The following is a 22,838-nucleotide window of genomic DNA, read 5'->3' on the forward strand; positions in this document are numbered from 1 at the left end:
AGGGACTCCAGGGTCAGCACTTAGAAATGTACAGCACAGAAACAGACCCTTCGGTCCAACTCATCCACGCCAATGAGATATCCTAAATTAATCTAGCCCAATTTGCCAGCACCCGGCCCAAATCCCTCTAAGCCTTTCCTATTCATATACCCCTCCAGATGCCTTTTAAATGCTGTAATTGTACCAGCCTCCACCACTTCCTCTGGCAGCTCATTCCATACACGTACCACCCTCTGCGTGAAAAGGTTGCCCCTTACGTCTCTCTTATATCTTTCCCCTCTCACCCTAAACCTCTGGCCTTGAGCACTGGACTCCCTCACCCCAGGGAAAATACTTTGTCTCTTTTATTTTATCCATGTCCCTCATAATTTTGTAAACCTCTATAAGGTCACCCCTCAGCCTCCGACGCTCCAGGGAAAACAGCCCCAGCCTGTTCGGCCTCTCCCTATAGCTCAAATCCTCCAACCCTGGCAACATCCTTGTAAATCGTTTCTGAACCCTTTCAAGTTTCAAAACATCCTTCCTACAACAGGGAGACCAGAATTGCACACAATATTCCAACAGTGGCCTAACCAATGCCCTGTACAGCCGCAACATGACGTCCCAACTCCTGCACTCAATGCTCTGACAAATAAAGGAAAGCATACCAAACGCCTTCTTCATTATCCTATCTACCTGCGACTCCACTTTCAAGGAGCTATGAACCTACACTCCAAGGTCTCTTTGTTCAGCAACACTCCCTAGGACCTTACCATTAAGTGTATACGTCCTGCTAAGATTTGCCTTTCCCAAAATGCAGCACCTCACATTTATCTGAATTAAACTCCATCTGCCACTTCTCGGCCCATTGGCCCATCTGATCAAGATACCATCGAACTTCAAGGTAGCCTTCCTCGCTGTCCACTGCACCTCCAATTTTGTCATCATTTGCAAACTTACTAACAATACCTCCTACATTCAAATCCAAATAAGTTATGTAAATGACGAAAAGTAGTGGACCCAGCACCGATCCTTGTGGCACTCCACTGGTCACAAGCCTCCAGTCTGAAAAACAACCCTCCACCACCACCCTCTGTCTTCTACTTTCAAACCAGTTCTGTATCCAAATGGCTAGTTCTCCCTGTGTTCCATGAGATCTAACCTTACTAACCAGGAGGAACCTTGTCAAACGCCTTACTGAGGTCCATATAGATCAAATCTACCGCTCTGCCCTCAATCCTCTTTGTTACTTCTTCAAAAACACAATCAAGTTAATGGGACATGATTTCCCACACACATAGCCATATTGACTACCCCTAATACATGCCTTTCCAAATACATGCAAATCTTGTCCCTCAGCATTCCCTCCAACAACCTGCCCACCACCGATGTCAGGTTCACCGGTCTATAGTTCCCTGGCTTGTCTTTACCGCCCTTCTTAAACAGTGGCATCACATTTGCCAACCTCCAGTCTTCCGGCACCTCACCTGTGACTATCGATGATACAAATATCTCAGCAAGAGGCCCAGCAATCACCTCCCTAGCTTCCCACAGAGTTCTCGGGTACACCTGATCAGGTCCTGGGGACTTGTCCACTTGTATGTGTTTTAAGACACCCACCACCATATGGACATTTTTCTAGACATCACAATCTATTTTCCCACATTCTGTATCTTCCATGTCTTTCTCCACAGTAAACATTCATTTAGTATCTCCCCCATCTCCTGCGGTTCCACACATAGGCTGCCTTGCTGATTTTTGAGGGGCCCTATTCTCTCCTTACCAATTTCCTTCTTGACTATACTCCTACTGCCTTTATACTCTGAAGGAATCACATGAACTCGGTTGTCTATACCTAACATATGCTTTCTTCTCTTTCTTAACCAAACCCTCAATTTCTCTCATCATCCAGCATTCCCTACATCTACCAGCCTTACCTTTCACCCTAACAGGAACATATTGTCGCTGGACTCTCATTATCTCATTGCTGAAGGCTTCCCATTTCCAGTCTTCCCTTTACCTGCGAATATCCGCCCCCAAACAACTTTTGAAAATTCTTGCTTAATACTGTCAAATATTGGTCATCCTCCCACTTAGGACTCCAACTTTTAGATCCAGTCGGTCCTTTTCCATCACTATCTTAAAACTAATAAATTATGGCTGCTGGCCCCAAAGTGCTCTCCCACTGACACCTCAGTCACTTGCCATGCCTTTTTTCCCCAAACTTAGGTCATGTTTTGCAACTTTTCCATTAGGTACATCCACACACTGTATCAGAAAATTTGGTACACACTTAAATTCCTCTCCATCTAAACCCTTAACACTGTGGCAGTCCCAGTCTATGTTTGGAAAGTTAAAATCCCTTACCATGACCGCACTATTATTCTTACAGATAAATGAAATCGGCTTACAAATTTGTTTCTCAATTTCCCTCTGACTGTTAGGGGTCTATAATACAATCCCAATAAGGTGATCATCCCTTTCTTATTTCTTAGTTCCACCCAAATACTTTCCCAGGACGTATTCCCAGGAAAATCCTCCCCAAGTACAGCCGTAATGTAAAAACGCTCCTCACTTGCCACCCCTTTCTACCATAGGACCATAAGACAGTACATCCTTCGAGATATGGGGCCCATAACTGTGCACAATACTCCAAATCTGCTCTGACCAGAGCCTTGAGCCTCAGAAGTACATCCCTGCTTCTACATTCAAGTCCTCTTGAAATAAATGCCATCATTGCATTTGCGTTTGTAACTACTGACTCAATCTGCAAGTCTACCTTGAGAGAAGCTAGACGAGAACTCCCAAGTCACTTAACATTTAATACTTCTGAATTTTCTCCCCATTTCAAAAACAGTCTATGCCATTATTCTCCTGACCAAAGTGCATGACCTCACACTTTCCCATCTGCCACTCCTTTGCCCACTCTCCTCACCAGTCCAAATCCTTCTGCAGCCTCCCCAATGCTACCTATCCCTCGACCTATCTTTGTATCGTCTGCCAACCGAGCCAGAATGCCCTCAGTTCCTTCCTCTAGATTGTTAACATATGAAGTGGAAAGTCGTGAGCCTTGCAGAAGACCGGCTGTCATCCCGTGAAGAACCTTTCTATTCCCACTCTCTGCCAGACAGCCAAGCTTCTATCCATGCTAGCACCTTGCCTCTACACCATGGGCCCTTATTGTACTCAGCAGCCTCCTGTGCAGCACCTTGTCAAAGGTCTTGAAGTCGAGGTAGATAACATCCATTGGTTCTCTTTTGTCTAACCTGCTCATTACTTCCTCAAAGAATTCTAGCAGATTTGTCAGGCATGACCTCCCCTTGATGAAACCATGCTAACTCTGCCCTATTTTACCATACACTTCCAAGCATTCAGAAATCTGATCTTTCACGATGGATTCCAGGACCTAACAACCGAGGTTAGACTATGTGGTGTGTAATTTTCCATCTTCTGCCTTACTCCCTTTTTAAACAGGGGTGTTACATCAGCCATTTTCCAGTCCTCTGGGACTCTCCCTGTCTCTCGTGATTCCTGAACGATTACCACTAACATCTCTACTATCCCTTTAGCCATCACCCTTAGCACTCTGGGGTGTAGTCCATCTGGTCCAAGTGATTTATCCACCTTTAGGCCATTCAGTTTTTCTAGCACCTTCTCCGTGGTGCTGGCCACCATCCTCACCTCTGCCCTATCTCTCACGAATTTTTGGGAAATTACTCGTGTCTTCCACTATGAAGACTGATACAAAGTAATTATTCAGTTTTTTTTTATTAGATTAGATTCCCTACAGTGTGGAAACAGGCCCTTCGGCCCAACAAGTGCACACCGACCCTCCGAAGAGTAACCCACCCAGACCCATTTCCCTCTGACTAATGAACCTAACACTATGGACAATTTAGCATGGCCAATTCACCCTAATCTGCACATCTTCGTTTTGGACTGTGGGTGGAAACCGGAGCACCCGGAGGAAACCCACACAGACACGGGGAGAATGTGCAAACTCCACACAGACAGTCACCTGAGGCTGGAATTGAACCTCGGTCCCTGGTGCTGTGAGGCAGCAGTGCTAACCACTGAGCCACCGTGCTGCCCCTTAGCCAGTTCCTTAGCCATTTCTTTGTTCCCCACTACTATCTCTCCAGCATCACTTCCTAGCAGCTCAATGCCCACCTCTGCCTCTCTTTTACCCTTTATATATCTAAAGAAACTCTTACAGTCTTCCTTTATATTACTAGCTAGCTTACCCACATATTTAATCTTCTACCTTCCTTATTTTGTTTTGTTGCCCTCTCAGCTTCCTAATCCTCTGGCTTCCCACTGTTCTTTACTACTCTACGCATGTGGAATGAGCTGCCAGAGGATGTGGTGGAGGCTGGTACAATTACAACATTTAAGAGGCATTTGGATGGGTATATGAATAGGAAGGGTTTGGAGGGATATGGGCCGGGTGCTGGCAGGTGGGACGAGATTGGGTTGGGATATCTGGTCGGCATGGACGGGTTGGACCGAAGGGTCTGTTTCCCTGCTGTACATCTCAATGACTCTCTGGCTTCCCCAGTCAGCCACGGATGCCTCATCCTCCCCGTAGCACACTTCTTTTTCCTTAGGATGATCCTATCCTTCCTGTAGCAGTTGTATTCTGGAACATTAGGCTGCCCGTCCTGTCCATCCCGGAGCTATGTCTCTAATTGCCATGATATCCCAGTCCCATTTTCCTAACCATGCCCTGAGCTCATCTGCCTTCCCTGTTAAGCCTCTTGCATTGAAATAAATGCAGTTTAATTGATCAGTCCTACCTCATTCTCTGCTTTGTTCTTAACTCTTTGACTTGCTCCTTTTCCCAACGGTACCAGTCTCAGACTGAGCTCTTTCCTCAGTGCCTCCCTGGGTCCCACTTCACCCACCTTACTAGTTTAAATCCTCCCGAGCAGCTCTAGCAAATATCCCTGCCAGTATATTAGTCCCCTTCCAATTCAGATGCAATCCAACCTTCTTATACATGTCACTTCTACCCCAGAAGAGACTCCAGCAATCCAGAAGTGCAAGAGTGAAGAGTGTGGCGCTGCAAACGCACAACAGGGCAGGCAGCATCCGAGGAGCAGGAGAATCGACATTTCAGACATAAGCCCTTCACCAGGAATGAGGCTTGTGGGCCATCGGGGAGGGTTGAGAGATGAGAGGGAAAATGAGGCTGGGAGGAAGGTAGCTGGGAATGCAATAGGCAGATGAAGGTGGAGGAGAAGGTGATAGGTCGGAGAGGAGGTTGGAGCGGATAGATGGGAAAGACGATGGACAGGTCAAGAGAGCAGTGCCGAGTTGGAGGTTTGGGACTGGGATAATGTGGGGGAAAGGAGAACAGAGCAAACTGGTGAAATCCATATTGATCCTGTGTGGTTCCAAGGCGGAAGATGAGGCACTCTTCCTGCAGGCGGCAGTTGGCAAGGATTTGGCAATGGAGGCAGCCCTGGACCTGCATGTCCTCGGTGGGGTGAGAGGGGGAGTTGAAGTGTTCAACCACAGGGCGGTGGGGTTGGTTGGTGCGAGTGGCCCGGAGATGTTCCACAAGTTGCGCCCGGTCTTCCCGACCACACCGGGTGCAACAGATACATGCGATGACGTCCTTGAAAATTTCTGTCGGATGTGGAAAGCTCCTTTAGGGCCTTGGATAGAGGTGAGGGGGGAGGTGTGGGCACAGGTTTTGCACTTCCTGCGGTGGCAGGGTAAGGTGCCAGGAGTGGGCTAAGTGGTGGTGGGGGGTGGTGCGGATCTGGCAAGGGATCCAAAAAAGTGCAAACCCATGTCATCTGCTCTATCCTCCTAATCCTACTCTCACCGGCTTGTGGCACCAGGAGTAATCCACATATCACTAACTCGAAGACCTCCTTTTTAAATTCCTGCCTAACTTCCTACATTCTCCCTTCAGAATCGCATCCTTTGATGCTCAGGCAGTTCATTCAACTGCGCTTCCCGCAGGAAAAGCAGAGCTCACAACCGACAGGTTCGCAAATAGCTACCACGTATCGTTTAAGAGCTCTACATTTTCAATTTAACAGGCCAAGTGCCACAGTCGAGTTGCCCTGCAGCTTGAGATAAGGAATTCAGGAACTGAGCTCCACCAACTGCAGAGTCAAAGGCTGAACAAAAACCAGGATGGACAACGCAATGAGGTGAGAATCTAACCGGAGGCAAGGATTACAGGCTGAGAGAGACAGAGCCAAACAGAGAATCTGGTGTCGTCCTGTGTGAATCCCAAAGCAGCAGCAGCTGAAAGTCAACAACTGGCTTCCACAGCTTTGGGGATGTGATTGGAAACCCAGAGGAATGTTACAACATGAGATAAATTCCCCCCCCCCCCCCCCCCCCCACCCCTTCTAATTTAAACCAGCAACATAGAAAAGATTTACCCCGTGCGGTAATCTGAACATTCGAGACACCAAGAACTATCCCAAAGGTCACTACTTAAAGTAAAAATTAACATTTCTTTTTACAAATCTTAGACAATTAACTAAAAACTATTTACAACTCCTTTCTCTAACCAATCTTTTACTTGCCCTTCTATAATACTAGTCCGATAAAACCCCTGATTAAGATTTACCAAATAATTCAACTTCCTAAATCAGCCAACTGTTGATTCTTCTCTTCGTATCTTCTTCTGTCTTCCTTACTACTTCTTAGGGTTTCTGCTTCATGGGTCATCGATAGATAAAGGTACCTTGAAGGGAGTTATTCTGCAGATAGTTCTCCTCCAACTGTTCAATTTGTTTTCTGTTTTATACCCCGAAGCATCGGATTGTTTCATTGGTTTTAATGTTGTCACAATACCAAATTCAAACTTGATTGGAGTTTAGGATCTTGGGGCATAACTTAATCGGATTTTGAATTTGTTTTTGTCTTATAGCAACCCGGGTACTGCTAGTTGCTGGACCAAATGTTACATTGTAAACTCTCCAGTACTCTGTGTGCTTGCCAAGTCCTTCAGCTCTCTTAAAAGGTACAATACCTATCTACATCTTCATACAGAAAGCAATCCTGTACCTGATGCTCAACCAAAAGGCACCCACAATCTCTGACAGCACATCATCACTGTGTCTAAGGACAGAACTCGCGGGCTGTGATAGATCCAGGCACAGGATCATTAGCCACAGCAACAGAGAAATTTCACTGGTGCTAGCGGAAGAGCTGCGATCACGTCAGCGAACGTTCATGCCACACAAATGTCAGGCTATGACCATCACCAACAAGAGACAAAATAATCACAGCCACTTAACATTCAACGGTGTTACCATCAATAAATTCCACAATATAAACCTTCTGGAGGTTTACCACTGACGCGAAACGGTCACATAAACACAGTGGCTACAAGATCGGGTCAGAGGCGAGTGACTCACTTCCTGACTACCCAAAGCCTGGGCAAGACTCCATGTCAGGAGTATGATGGAACACTCCCCACTTGTTGGAGCTGCAGCCATCTAGACAACACTCAAGAACCTTGAGCCCATCCAGAAAGAAACCACCTGGTTGATTGGTACAACATCCACAGGCATCCACACCTTCCACCACCAGTGCTCAGTAACTGCAATGTGCACTACCTACATGATGTGCTGCAGAAATTCAGAGCACCTTCCAAACCCACAACCATTTCCATGTAGAAGGAAGAGGGCAGCAGATACATGGGAATTTCAGCACCTTCAAGTTGGCCTCCAAGCCACTCACCGTCTAACTTGGAAATATATTGTCATTCATTCACTGCTGCTGGGACAAAGTCCTGCAATGCCCTCCCTAAGGGCATTGTGGGTCAACCCCCAGCAGACAGACTGCAGCAGTTCCAAGGAGGAAGCTCACTACCAGCTTCTCAAGCGCAACTAGGGATGGGCAATAAATGCTAGCCAGCCAGCGATGCCCACATCCCACAAATCATTTTAAAAAAAGCATATGCCTGCTTCTGGGTGGAGGATCCTTCAGGAATGGACTCTGCTACCTTTAAATCAGACACCAGGAAGACAAAAGGAAACTATCTTGTATACTCTTCCCCCCAATCAGAATGCTCCTTGCATTTTGAAAATGGGAGACTCTCAGAAAGGTCGGGGATCTGCCCTTGGCTGGAATGACCCCACTTCTCAATTCACCTATTGAGGCAGGTAAAATGCGAATGGGGCATTTAGAGGCTATGGGGTTGACTTATGTTTGCACACAGTGGATCAGTTGGGAATAGAGCTGTTCCTTGTCACATTCTTTCAGTAGGGCTGCTCGTTCAACTGTCCCTCTATCTCCAGTTTCTCTATTTGACATTTCTTGTCGCAAGATGTGAAGAGACTGTTCCAATGGGCTAAAATGAGAGACAGATTTCGGATAGATCGAGGAACTCATGATTGGGAATCCGTGAGATATGGTAGGTCAGCAGCAGCAGCAGAATTGTACTCCAGCACAATCTGCAACCTCATGGCCTGGCATATCCCCCACTCAAGCCAAGGGATCAACCCTGGCTCAACAAGGAGTGCATGATATCATGCTGGGCGCACTGCGAGGTATAAGTGTCAACTAGGCAAAGCTACAAAACAGGACTACTGGCGTGCCAAACAGCAAGTGATACAGCTAAGCGATCCCCAAAACAGTAGATCAGACCGAAGCTCTGCAGTCCTTCAACATCCAATTGTGAATGATGGTGGACAATTAAACAATTCACTGGAAAAGACTCCACAAAGAGTCCCATCCTCAATGATGAGGAGCTCACTTCATCTGCACAAAAGAGAAGGTTGAAGCATTCAGAACTATCTTTATCCACAAGTGTCGAATGGATGATCCAGCTCTTCCAAACTTGTGATCATGATCACCTCGATGGACAAGGAGGGCAGAAACATGGATACATCACCATTGTCGGGTTCCCCTCCAAGCCGCTCACCATCCTGATTTGGGAATACTTTGCTGTTCCTTCAGTGTCACTGAGTCAAAATCCTGGAATTCCCTCCCTGATAGCATCATGGAGCGACCTACGACACATGGACTGCAGGGGTTCAAGGCGGCAGCTCTCCACCACCTTCGCCAAGGCAATTAGGGATGGCACCAAGCGTTGGCCCAGCTAGTTGTACCACTGTCCCACAGGTGGGGAAAACAAAAGACAGACTAGCAAGGAACGATAAGGAGAAAAGGAGGGAGAGGAAAGAAGATAGAGAATTGATAGGTGTGAGAGAGGAACAATTGGCAAAAAGCAGATGCGAACAGTTGGAAGGAAGCTAACCTTCTGGAGAGTGTAATTATCTGTAACACAGCAAGGAGTGAAATGCCTCGGGGAGGGGGGGGGGGGAGAGACAGGACAGAGTCAAAACTCAGATGCTGATAAAGCTTACATGCTGAACTCAATGAGAAACAAATTGATGACTGGGCATTGAGACAGAAGACTCCGTGGACAGAATGGTGAGATGTGCTCTCCCAAAAAAGTAGTAAATAATTTCCCTGCAAAAGCGCAGCAGGTCAGGCAGCATCCAAGGAGCAGGAGAATCGATGTTTCGGGCATGAGCCTTGGATGCTGCCTGACCTGCTGCGCTTTTCCAGCAACACACTTTCAGCTCTGATCCCCAGCATCTGCAGTCCTCACTTTCTCCTAAATAATTTCCCTGCCTGTATTTGCAGTTCTCTGTTCACTGTCAAGGCCTGTTGAGAAACCTAGAATTTTTTTTTTTGCTTTTAATTCAGATTTCCAGCAGCAGTATTATTTTGCTCTTCCTTTTATAAACCTGAGGGTTAGAAATGCCATTCAAGTTTCAGTAGTGATGCAGCCCACAATTTCTTTAATGAAAGTTAAACTCAAGAGGGATGACAACTCAATCGGACTGACCAGTGTGGCCCAGCGGTTCACACTGCTGCCTCACAGCGCCAGGAACCCGGGTTCGATTCCCACCATGGGTGACTGTGTGGAGTTTGCACATTCTCCCCGTGTCTGTGTGGGTTTCCTCCGGGTGCTCCGGTTTCCTCCCACAGTCTAAAGATGTGCACGTTAGGGTGAATTGCTAAATTGCCCATAGTGTTAGGTGCATTAGTGAGGGGCAAATGTAGGGTAGGGGACTAGGTCTGGGTGGGTTACTCTTCGGAGGGTTAGTGTGGACTTGTTGGCCTGTTTCCATACTGTGGGGAATCTAATCAATATCATTGATTTCCCTCACTCAATAAATAAACAAGAGCATTGTATCTGAGTGATGGATTGACATAACAAACTCTGGTTAGGGATGACAATCTTAATTGAGAGTCCTTCTCAGTGGACTGAGAAACTCCTGTGACCCCTTCCCACCCCTTAGGTCCAGCTCCTGTTGAAGGTACCTGGAGTACTGTCTATAGTCTTGGTCCCCTTACTTGAGGATGCATGTAGTTGCATTGAAAGCAGTTCAGACTGATTCCAGAGATGAAAGGCTTGTCTTGTGAGGAGACTGAGCATGAGGGAAGAATGAAAGGAAATCTAACTGAAGTATACAAGATATTAAAGGGGGATGGACAAAGTGATGCTTCGCCTTGTGGGTAGTCTAGAATGAAAGGTCAGAGTTTTAGGCTATGGGGTGGCAGTTTCCAAACAGAGATAAGGTGGAATTACTTCTCTCAAAGAGTCTTGAAACCTGCGGAATTCCCTACCTCAAGGTGCAAGGGGCATAAATTTTCAGAAGAGATAGACAAGTTTTTAACAAGTAACTGGTTGTGGAGAGCAGGCAGGAAGGTGGAGTTGAGGCCCAAGTCACGATCTTACTACATGACGGAGCAGGCTCAAGTTGCAGAATTGACTACTCCTGCTCCAAGTTCTTATGTTTCATCTTAGTCCAAGTATTTGTTTGATACCAGTGTAAACCCTGAACAATCTCCCTCTACCTATCCCAATACAATGTAAGGATAGTAGCACTGATCGGCTTGCAGCCAGCTTGCTCAGAGTTGAGCTGAGATGGGACTAAAGGATATTTGGACCTGCACATCCTCCTCACTTGTCTGTCTGGAACTGTTGTCAAGCCCTCCCCCCCAATAGCACCACCCCCCACTTCCAATACTCTAATGCCATTTGACTGTCGCTTACCTGCAGAGGACTTAGGGGCATTAAAGATGCTTTCTAAGTCCGCGAGCGCTGCGTATTTGTCGGCTTGCGAGGCAGCCTGTTTACCGGAGGCAGTGGCCGTCGAACTTGCCGGTACGGATGTGGCCTGAGAGCTAGTGAAGGATCCGAAACTAGTGCTGGAAGATTTTGGGAAGGTATCAAAGTTTGCAAAGTTAGCGCTGCTCGAACCACCTGTTGCAAATGAAGAAAACAAAAAGGAATGGGAGGGGAAAAGAAACTAAACGAAAATGAAAACAGAACGAGAAAATAAAATTGACTCGAACTAAATACAATGCATGTCATGGAGTCACACACAACCTTGCAAGTCTCCAGGTCCAAAATTTATATGGGGTTTGATATAGTGGTAGAATCAAAGTTAAGCTGGTGGGGGAATGTGTATTTTGTTAATTCTGTCACAGTTAAGGCATCTGGTGCCCTTGGCTCTATACCCTCCCTCTTCAATTCCCGCCGACTGTGATACGGTCGCCAAGTCTATGATATTCCACTGAAAATCAGACCATTCAGGCAGAGAACCAGTGTGCTCACTTTACAACCCTTCAAGGCACCCAAAGCGGCTATGTTGAATTACTGTACTGAACCGATGGGATCGCTGCCAAACCTGAGCTCAGGTTCAATCTGCCAGTGCAAGTACCTGCCACAAGACCAGCAAATACAAACAAATCCAAACGGCAAAAAGGGCGCGAGTAACTCACTCACACAGATGTGCTTAGCTAGACACACTGCACTCTCCCACACACTAACACCCAGGCGTGCACACAATCAGGGACAAAAACAGAAATTGCTGGACAAGATCAGCAAGTCTGGCAGCTTCTGTGGAGAGTGTTAATATTTTGGATCGAGTGACCCACAGAACGATTCTGAGAAGTCACTCAGTTCATGAGGACATTTGCGATGAGCCAGTGTCTGTTGCCAATCAGATATGCCCACATCGTGAACAAATTTTTAAAATCTCTTCTAACCATACTGCTCACTTCAAAACAAGCGGAAACAGTTACATCATATCCGTGCTCGTGAACTTGTCTTAATTTTAAAGGATGCTAAGGCATCCCGACTCGAACAGCACACCAAGCCAATCAAACTCCGTCAGTGGGGGCTATTTGGAGCTATTCAGAGCAGAAGCCACCAGGCTGAACCTCCAACCTTGTCTCTCCACCACACCCCCAATTCCGCTCCCAATCTCAACCTCACTGGTGCTGTATACACTCAGCTTTGGTATTACTGGAGCACAAAATAATTCAGCCAGTGCTCCTGTTTGCGATCAGACAAACATGGCTGGTCTGATTGTCACCTTCACTCTACATGCTCGACTAGTCCTAATAACCTTTCACCCTCCTTGCTTAACAAGAATCTATCCACTCTTGCCTTAAAAAATATTCAAAGGCTCTGCTTCCACGCCCTTTCAACAAGATATTTCCAAAGACACTCACCCCTCAGAGAGAAAACACCTCATCTCAACCTCAATTGGGCGACCATTGTTTATAAATAGTGATGCCCTAGTTCAAGATTCACTCTCTCCGCATCCATCCTGTCAAGACCCCTCAGGATCCTGTACGTTTCGTCTGCAGCGAGTGCACCACACAGACAATGCAATTGCTACAGCACGGTCATGGCCTCTGAGGTCAAAAGGTCACCCTGGCAAACAAAATGGTGGCTGCTTGAGTCGGCATGGGTCATCACCTTCAGGGAAGGAAACAAGCTGATTGAAAAACGATTATTCCATTTTCCTACCACTACAGTCGGGATCAGGGCAGTTTGTTTAGGCCACAACAATATTGAGAGCAAGGAACTGTTCTCAGGAGGACTGCTCAACTACAGTTTGCAAGAATTAGCAACGGCAGTTAGAACAACGTACTTGGAGAAGCTCTGGCTACACACCTCAAAGTGAGTAGTCTCAGTACTCAGCACCATCAGACAAATTCAATCCAGGCCAGATGGCTCAACGTCTCACGTTCGGTGTAACATTCACCACTCATGTCCCTCAGAGAAGGAAATCTGCTCTTTAGCCAGTATGATTTACATGACTTCAGACCAATAATAATTTGGTGGACACTGAACTGCCCTCTGAAACAGCTGAACAAGCTGCTCACTTGTATCCACTACAGGAAAGATAAGATTAAAATGAGCTGTTCTGCCAAACGTCAACTAAAGTCTGTCCACTGTCTGGAAAGCACAGGTCAGGACTGCGACAGAATTGTCCCCAGTTGCTTGGAAGAACGCAGCTTCAACAACTCAAGAAGTTTGATTCCATCCAGGACAAACTCCTTGATCAGTACATTAACCACTACCGTCAATATTCAGTACCTCCACCACTAATGCTCAGGAGCAGCAATGTCTGTGCCAACTATAAGGTGCACACCAACAACTCACCAAGGCTCCTCAGACAGCACTTTCTGAACCAGAGATCTCTACCATTCATGAACAAGATTTGGAGATGCCGGTGTTGGGACTGGGGTGTACAAAGTTCAAAATCACACAACACCAGGTTATAGTCCGACAGGTTTAATTGGAAGCGCTAGCTTTCGGAGCACCGCTGTTCGATCAGGTGGTGATGGCCACAACCATCTGATGAAGGAGCGTCGCTCCGAAAGCTAGCGCTTCCAATTAAACCTGTCGGACTATAACCTGGTGTTGGGTGATTTTTAATTATGAACAAGGGCAGGGAAACATCACCATCTGAAAGCTCCCTTCCAAGGAACTCACCATCCTGTGCCTTCAGTGACATTGGGTCAAAACCCTGGAACTCTCTTCAACAGCATTGAGTGTACACCTTCATTCTGAGGACTACTGGAATTCAAAAAGCTAACTCACTAATACCTTCCCCAGAGCAACAACTGCTGGCCTAGCCAGCATCACCAACATCCAAATACCAAATTACTAAACAGGCTGATAGCCTCTGTAGCATCTATATGTGTATCTGATATTGTGTACGTGGATGTTCATGCGAGTGATTGAGTGCATGAAGGAATGTGTGCATTTCTGTAAGAATGCGCAGTTATATGACACTGCATCCCATCATTCTCGCAACAACATCTGATATCAGTTCCCATCAAGTACTCTGCCAATAAACAGATCTATTGGAACATTGAACATTCAAGTGTGGTACAGACCCTTCGGCCCTCGATGTTGTGCCGTACTGTGAACCAATCTGAAGCCCATCCAACCTACACTATTCTATTATCATCCACATATTTATCCAATGACCATTTAAATGCCCTTAAAGTTGGCGAGTCTACTACTGTTGCAGGCAGGGCATTTCACGCCTTTACGACGCTGAGTAATGATTTGGAGGAGCCGGTGTTGGACTGGCATGGACAAAGTTAACAATCGTGCAATACCAGGTTATAATCCGACAGGTTTATTTGGAAGCACTAGCTTTTGAGGCGCTGCCTCTTCATCTGAGGCGTGATCTTTACTGAGGAGAAAGTGAGGTCTGCAGATGCTGGAGATCAAAGTTGAAACTTTATTGCTGGAACAGCACAGCAGGTCAGGCAGCATCCAGGGAACAGGAGAGAACCCATCTGTCCATTATCTATCACCCCTCAGTTTAAAGCTAAGCCCCCTCATGCAAGCCATGACCATCCGAGGAAAAAGGCTCTCACTGTCCACCCTATCTAACCCTCTGATCATCTTGTATGCCTCTAGTAAGTCACCTCTTATCTTTCTTCTCTCTAACGGAAACAGCCTCAAGTCCCTCAGCCTTTCTTCATAGACCTTCCCTCCGAACCAGGCGACATCCTGGTAAATCTCCTCTGCTCCCTTTCCATAGCTTCCACGTCCTTCCTATCATGCGGCGACCAGAATTGTGCGCAATTCTCCAAGTGCGGCCACACTAGAGTTTTGTATAGTTGCAGCATGTTTGCATGGCTCCGAAACTCAACCCAACAAAAGCTAACACATTGTACGCCTTCTTAACAACCCTATCATTCTGGGTGGCAACCCATCCTTCTACGTCCTCATCAAGTCATTTATAAAAATGACAAACAGCAGTGACCCCAAAACAGATCCTTGCAGTCCACCACTAGTAACTGAACTCCAGGATGAACATTTCCCATCAACCACCACCCTCTGTCTTCTTTCAGCTAGCCAATTTCTGATCCAAACCACTAAATCACCCTCAATCCCATGCCTCCATATTTTGTGCAATAGCCTACCGTGGGGAACCTTATCCAATGCCTTACTGAAATCCATATACACCACATCAACCACTGTCCCCTCGTCCACCTGTTTGGTCACCTTCTCAAGAGAACTCAAAAAGGTTTGTGAAGCACGACCTTCACAAAACCATGTTGACTATCCCTAACCAAATTATTCCTTTCTGGATGATTATAAATTCTATCTCTGATAACCCTTTCCAACACTTTACACACAACCAAAGGAGGGCTCACTGGTCTATAATTACCAGGGTTATCTCTACTCCCCTTCTTTCTCAAGGGGACAACAGTTGCTATCCTCCAGTCTTCCGGCACTATTCCTGTAGACAATGACGACAAAGATCAAAGCAAAAAGTTCGGCAATCTCCCTAGCTTCCCAAAGAATCCTAGGATAAATCCCACCCGGCCCAGGGGACTTACCTATTTTCACACTTTCCAGAATTGCCAACACCCCCTCCTTATGAATCTTTAGTCCCATCTAGTATAATAGCCTGTATCTCAGTATTCTCCTTGACAGCAAGGTCTTTTTCCTGTGAGAACACTGACGAAAAATATTCATTTAGTGCCTCTCCTATCTCTTTGGACTCCATGCACAACTTCCCAATGCTGTCCTTGACCGGCTCTTGACCCTTCCTCCATATTTAAACTGACTGAATGGCTCTCTGACATCCAGACTTAGTTGAGTGCTAACTTCCTTCAGCTAAAGACTGGGAAGAGTGACCCTTTGGTCCCTGTAACAAACTCAGTTCCTTAGTCACCGACCACACTTTTCTCCCTGGCAAGTATCCAAGGCTGAAGGGTTAGTGACCTCAGTGTTATTCCTGATCCCGAGATGATCTTTCTATTAAGTGTCCACACATTTCTAATATTCCCTCCCACCCCAATTCGCATGGTAGCACTAACAGTCATACCTTCAGCAGCTCTGGAAATCCATTCCAAAGCCACTCCGTCTCTCTCACTCTCCTATTTTCAGATACTCTTAAAACTGACCTCTTCAAATACATTTTTATTCACCAGTCACAAATGCCTGATATTGTTCGGTATCTGATTTTCTCCCCACATTGGGGAAGGGGGTGGGATTAGGAACTAATGATAGAGAGGCAGGGAGAGAGGGGCGGGCAGGGAAAGAGGGGCGGGCAGGGAGAGAGACACAGACTAAATATGATGTGTAGCACATTGGAAAAGACCATTTGGCTCATCTGCTCATTGCTTCACATGAAATACCTCTCCACATACTATTCATAGAGTCAGAGAGATGTACAGCACAGAAACAGACCCTTCGGTCCAACCCATCCATGCCAACCAGATATCCCAACCCAATCTCGTCCCACCTGCCAGCACCCTGCACATATCCCTACAAACCCTTCCTATTCACATACCCATCCAGATGCCTTTTAAATGTTGCAATTGTACCAGCCTCCACCACTTCCTCTGGCAGCTCATTCCATACGCACACCACCCTCTGCGTGAAAACGTTGCCCCTTTTATATTCATTTCAGGAAATATTTCCATTCCTTTCTCCCTTGTTTTTCCACATCCAGTGTTATCAATACTATTCACCTCAATCACTCCCTGTGACAGCAAGTTCTAAATTCCCCCGTCTCTGGGTGAAGGAACTGCTTCCGAATTTCTGACAGGACTATCTCATACCAACGGCCCAGAGTTCTGGCCTCCTATAAAAGCTGGTGCACCTTCACAACGCCTATCCCTCGATCACTTTCAAAGATTTCGATATACTGGGAGCTGAGTAAGGTGCCATACCTGAGGTTGCGGACTGGACCTGGAAAGGGGCTTGGTGGGCCGGTGGGAAATTTCCAACATTAGCTGAGCCTCCGCTGCTAAACGGACTGAAGCCTGGGAAACCCGGATGTGCGGTCTGCTGAGCTGGAAGAGAAACCAAACTGTTTACTGCTGTGCCTACAGGGCATCGTCACACAGGACTGGTTGGTATCATTTCTCGATGTAAGCTAACTTTGAACCCGTGTTTAGTTCAGTAATAGAGGGTGAAATCACATCATTATAATGGAGGAGAAGTGGCAGTGTACTGTTTACAGTCATTTGACTCGTCATCCAAAACCCTAGGCTAACGTTCTGGGGAAATGGGTTTGATGGCAGATGGTGAGGTCTGAGTTCAATAAAAGCATGGAATAAAAAATTCAGTCTGATGTCGATTGCTGTAAAAACTCATTCGGGTTCGGTGACATCCTTTAAGGAAGGAAATACTCTCTACTACTCTACCGCCTGCTGATGATTCCAGACACACGTCACAGCAATGTAGGAAAGCAAGAACAGGAGTAAGCCATTCAGCCACTCCAGCCTGCTCTGTCATTCAATAAGATCAAAGTTAATCTGTGGCCTAACTCCATATGCCTGCTTTGTTTAATAAAAAAATTCTCAGATTTACATTTAATAAGCACGGTGGCTCAGTGGTTAGCACTGCTGCCTCACAGCACCAGGGGCCCAGGTTCGATTCCAGCCTCGGGCGACTGACTGTCTGTGTGGAGTTTGCACATTCTCCCCGTGTCTGCGTGGGTTTCCTCCGGGTGCTCTGGTTTCCTCCCACAGTCCAATGATGTGCAGGTTTGGTAAATTGGCCATGCTAAATTGCCTGTAACGTTAGGTGCATTAGCGGGGAAATGGGTCTGAGTGGGTTACACTTCGGAAGGTCAGCGTGGGCCGAAGGGCCTGTTTCCACACTGTTGGGAATCTAATCTAAAAGTAAATTATTGTAAACTGTTGTTTTAGGAAGAAATTTCCAAATTTCCACTACTCTATGCGTGTCCAAGTGCTTTCTAACATCTCTTCTGAATGGTCCATCCTTAATTCTTAGACTATGATTCTGGAATCTTCAACCAGTGCAAGGAGTCCACCTACCCTGTCTGCCCCTGTTAATATCCGAAAGACTTTAATCAGATCACTCCTTAAGCTTACAAATTCAAGCCTAATTTCTCCTCATAACTTAACCCCTGAAGTCCAGGTTAAGTCAACTTAACCCCAAAGTCCTTGCAAACCTGCACTGAATTCTGTCCAAGGCAAAATATCCATCCAGATTTGCTCTCAGCACTATAAGTGGGGTCTAAGTAGGGTTTAGTGTGACTGCAGCATAACACCTGCATACGAAGGCCAGCAGTCCACTCACCACCTTCACTATTTCTGAACCTGCTCATGGCACTTTAAAGAGCAAAGCACCAGAACCCTCAAATCTCATTGGACACTGTGTATTCTTTAAAAAAAAGCCCTATCTATCCTTTCTCAGTCTGAAATAGAGCACCTCCCACTTGCTTAAATTAAAATCCATCTGCCACAGCTTTGCTCATTCACCTGTAAGCATCCTGTTGTACACTCATGCTGTTGTCAACATGCTCGACAACACTGCCCACTTTTGGGTTGACTTTTTATGCCATTGTGCAAGTTCTTGTGAATAATTCAGGCCCCAACACAGATCCCTGCCAACTCGAGTACTTGCCCATTAGTCCAGCTTTGACAGGAAACCATGTCTTATTGGTTAGTAATTTGCCCCCAGTTCCATGGCCTTCCAGCTTAGCCAACAGTCTGTTGCATGGGACTTTATCAAAAACCTTCTGGAAGTCACTGTAAACAACATCCGTCAACTTACCTCTGTCCACCATCTTTGTCACCTTTGACTACCATGCTGACTCGCCCTGAAACCTGAGGTGACCAGTACCCAATCCTTGATTTTGGAACAATTTCTGTTAGGCTAACTGGTCTGTAATTCCCTAGCTTCCCCTCGAAAGCAACACTGACTCTCAACTGCCCTTTGGTAATTAAAGATGGGCAATAAATGATGGCCCAGCCAGTAACATCCACATTCCATGCATGAATGGAAAAGATTTCCACAAATACCCCGTGGGCGGCACAGTGGTTAGCACTGCTGCCTCACAGCGTGCCAGAGACCCGGCTTCAATTCCCGCCTCAGGCGACTGACTGTGTGGAGTTTGCACATTCTCCCCGTGTCTGCGTGGATTTCCTCCCACAGTCCAAAACAAAAACGTGGTTAGGTGAATTGGCCATGCTAAATTGTCCGTAGTGTTAGGTTAAGGGGTAAATGCAGGGGAATGGGTCTGAGTGGGTGCGCTTCGACGGGTCGGAGTGGACTTGTTGGGCCGAAGGGCCTGTTTCCACACTGTAAGTAAGTAATCTAAATATATGTATACTACATGGTTGGTCAGTTTAAACTCCCCATTGAAAATCACACCTCACAAGGAAAATAGTTTTTCGATAGCAATCCCACCGTCCAAGGCAAAAGCATTTTAAGGAGTGTTTAACTCTATTAGATTGCCCCTTGACCATCTAAACTCAAGAGAATAGGACCTTACTCAACGTGTCTGGATAACAACCCATGGCACCTTTGCCAAATAGGCAAATTTGGACTACATCAATCCCAAGGCCCACATATTCCCCCATGAGGTGCAAAGCCCAGAAATAAATCCACCCACCCACACCAGCATCACAAAATCCCAACTGTGGAACGTGGTGAGTGGTGGCAAGCTATTCATTAACAGACCTATACAGTTATACAGCATAGAGGCAGACTCTTCTGTACATACCAACCAGGCTTCCCAAACTGAACTAGAACCAATTGCCTGTATTTGGCCCATATCTCTCTCAACCCTTCCTATTCATGGACCTGTCCAAATGTCTTTCAAATGCTGCAACTCTTTTGGGCCTCTGCTACCTTCTCTGGTAGCTCAATCCATCTGTGAGATAAAGCTGCCCCTCAGGACCCTTTTAAATCTTTCCCCTCTCACCTTAAACCTATGCCCTTTACTTTTGGATTCCCGTACCCTGGGAAAAAGACCATATCTATGCCCCTCATCATGTTATAAACCAATATAATGTCACCTCTCAGTCTCTGACACTTCAAGAAGAAAGGCCCAAGCCCAACTAGCCTCACCCATTAACTCAAACACTCCAATTCCAGCAAAATCCTTGTGAATTTTTTCTGTATCCTTTCAAGTTTAACAACATCCCTCCCATAGCAGAGTTGCTAAAGCTGCCTTTTGTCTATAGCCATAACACGATGTCCTAACTCTTATACACAATACTCTGACCAATGATGGCAAGTGTGCCAAACACACTTGTGGGTGAGGGTGAGGCTGAGGAGCAGAAGGGTCACGAGTCAGCCTACATTTGAGGGCCACGCTCTTGCATGAGAGTGATGGACAATTGTTGCCAGGCCAAGGGAGTTAAAGCTAATTGGGAATAGGTGGGAACGTGCAACTCAGAATGCAAACAAATCAGGTATGACCTCTTCAAATGGTGGAGCAGGTTTGATGGGCAGAATGGCCTACTTCTGTTCCTGGTGCATATGTTTGTATAGGAAGCAGGTTCAGCTGTAATCACGGTGTCAGGATAGATCAGAGTCAGACTGTTCAGGCCTAGACACTCAGCTGGTGGGTACAGGCCTGTAGCTATAAACCAGCAGCACCTCATGCAAGGTGTTGGGCTGGTGATCAGAGGTGAGACATGCAGTGGAAGAACCAACAGTTCTCCTGTGGTTTCGGTTTGGTATACTTACCTCCAAAGGCAGGGAAGGCCCCAAAGGCCTGTGCAGCAGTGTGCTGGGGTGCCGGGGAAGCAAAAGGATCACCTCCAATGTCTGCCAAAAGGTCCAGCTGCGATTTCTTCACTGGCTGCTGGTTCTGGTGCTGCACCGATGCCTGGTTGGCAGCCTAAGGTGGGGGAGGAGAGGAGAGAGTGAGATTGAATGAGTCTAAGGGAGGAAAGAGAACCACAAGACTGTACGCCTTTCAGGTCGGCTTTGATCAGCCTCAACTTCAACTTTCCTGCCTTTCTCCCATAATCCTGGATTCCCTTACGGGTTAATTAAAAAAAAAACTCTCAGCCACGAATATACCAACGACACAGCTTCGACAGCACTCTGCAATAAAGAATTCGACAAATTCACTGCCCTGAGACAGGAAATCCCTTGCTGTAGTCTTAAACTGGTGACCCCTCAGTCAGATTATGTCCCCTGTTCCTAGAATCTCCCACAAGAGGAAACATTAGATTAGATTAGATTCCTTACAGTGTGGAAACAGGCCCTTTGGCCCAACAAGTCCACACCGCCCCGCCGAAGCGCAACCCACCCATACCCCTAACCTAACACTACAGGCAATTTAGCATGGCCAATTCACCTGACCTGCACATCTTTGGACTGTGGGAGGAAACCGGAGCACCCGGAGGAAACCCACGCAGACACGGGGAGAACGTGCAAACTCCACACAGTCAGTCGCCTGAGGCGGGAATTGAACCCGGGTCTCTGGCGCTGTGAGGCAGCAGTGCTAACCACTGTGCCACCGTGCCACCCACCAACATGGTATTCTAAAAATCCCGTGAAGAATCTTCTAGGTTTCACAAGGCTTCAATTCCTTCTTCCAAACTCCACAGGGTACAGATCAAACCCAGTCAAACTCTCCTCACAGCACAATCCCTGTATACCGGAGATCAGGGCGGCACGATGGCTCAGAGATCAGCACTGCTGCCTCTCAGCGCCAGGGACCCAGGTTCGATTCCAGGCTCGGGCGACTGAGTGGGTTTCCTTGTGGTGCTCCGGTTTCCTCTCTCAGTCCAAAGGTTTGCAGGTGAAGTGGATTGGCCGTGACAAATTGCCCATATGGCTCAGGGATGCGTAGGTTAGGTGCAATAGTCAGGGGAAAGTGGAGTATTACAGGAATGAGTCTGGGTGTGTTTCTCTTCAGAGGGTTGATGTGGACCTGTTGGGCCAAATGGTCTGCTTCCACACTGTCGGAGCTCTACGATCAAGATACTGATCCTTCTCTGGGTTGTCTCCAGGAACAGTGAAGAAATCCAAAGGCTCTGTTCTTTATCAATGGGAATGCTATCCCCAGCACTGGGGCCAATGTTTACGCCTCAAACACGATCTTAAAATTGATGGATCTGGTCATTATCATGTTGTGTTTTGTGGCCTCACACTGTGCATAACCTGACTGCAGCATTACCTGCGGTAGCATAGCGACACCACTTTAAACGTGTTCCATTATTATTAAAGTGCTCTCGTGAGTTTTGAGGGTCTGAAAGACATTAAGAGAAAGGTCTTCCTTGCTAAGGGAACAACATTTTGCATTTACATAGTGCCTTTGACATAAGGAACAGGTCAAAGGCATTGGGGTTGGAAAGAGTTAGGCATCCCATTTGTATCGCCCAAAGCCTGCCCCAATCTACAAAGCACAAGTTAGGCATGTGACAGAATACTCCACACTTGGCTGGGTGGGTGCAGCTCCAACAGCATTCAAGCAGCTTGACATCATTGAGGTCAAAGCAGCCTGTTTGATTTAACACCACATCAAACATCCATATCCTTCATCACCAATGCTCAGCAGCAGCAGCAGCGTGCGCAACCAACAAGATGCACTACTGAAATGAAAGCACATTCTGAACCCATGACCACTACCACCGAGAAGGACAAGAGCAGCAGATACATGGGAACACCAGCCCTTGGAAGCTCCCCTCTGAGCCACCCACCATGTGACTTGGAAACGTTTCCTGAAGTGTCACTGGGTCAAAATCCTGAATCTCCCTTCCTGACAGCATTGTGGTGTTAACACCACACAGATTATAGCAGTTCATAAGGCAGCTCA

General features: G+C 46.7%; 1 protein-coding gene across 6 annotated transcripts in view; it reads right to left on the bottom strand.

The window, feature by feature from the left end:
* Window positions 1-22,838, bottom strand: part of LOC122548360 (arf-GAP domain and FG repeat-containing protein 1-like) — a 96,686-nt gene that overhangs the window by 25,017 nt on the left and 48,831 nt on the right. For 3 of the 6 annotated variants that reach the window (XM_087982915.1, XM_087982913.1, XM_087982914.1), the window contains exons 5-7: window positions 20,756-20,909; window positions 16,978-17,100; window positions 11,027-11,236 (exon numbers count right to left, since the gene is read on the bottom strand). In XM_087982915.1, the coding sequence (XP_087839041.1) occupies window positions 11,027-11,236; window positions 16,978-17,100; window positions 20,756-20,909 (487 nt within the window). The remainder of the gene's footprint in view (window positions 1-11,026; window positions 11,237-16,977; window positions 17,101-20,755; window positions 20,910-22,838) is intronic. The other 3 variants (XM_087982916.1, XM_087982917.1, XM_087982919.1) reach the window with 2 other exon arrangements.

Source organism: Chiloscyllium plagiosum, unplaced genomic scaffold, assembly GCF_037043375.1.
Source record: "Chiloscyllium plagiosum isolate Xiang-an unplaced genomic scaffold, Cpla_swu_hap1 HiC_scaffold_44, whole genome shotgun sequence".
NCBI classification, from domain to species: Eukaryota; Metazoa; Chordata; class Chondrichthyes; order Orectolobiformes; family Hemiscylliidae; genus Chiloscyllium; species Chiloscyllium plagiosum.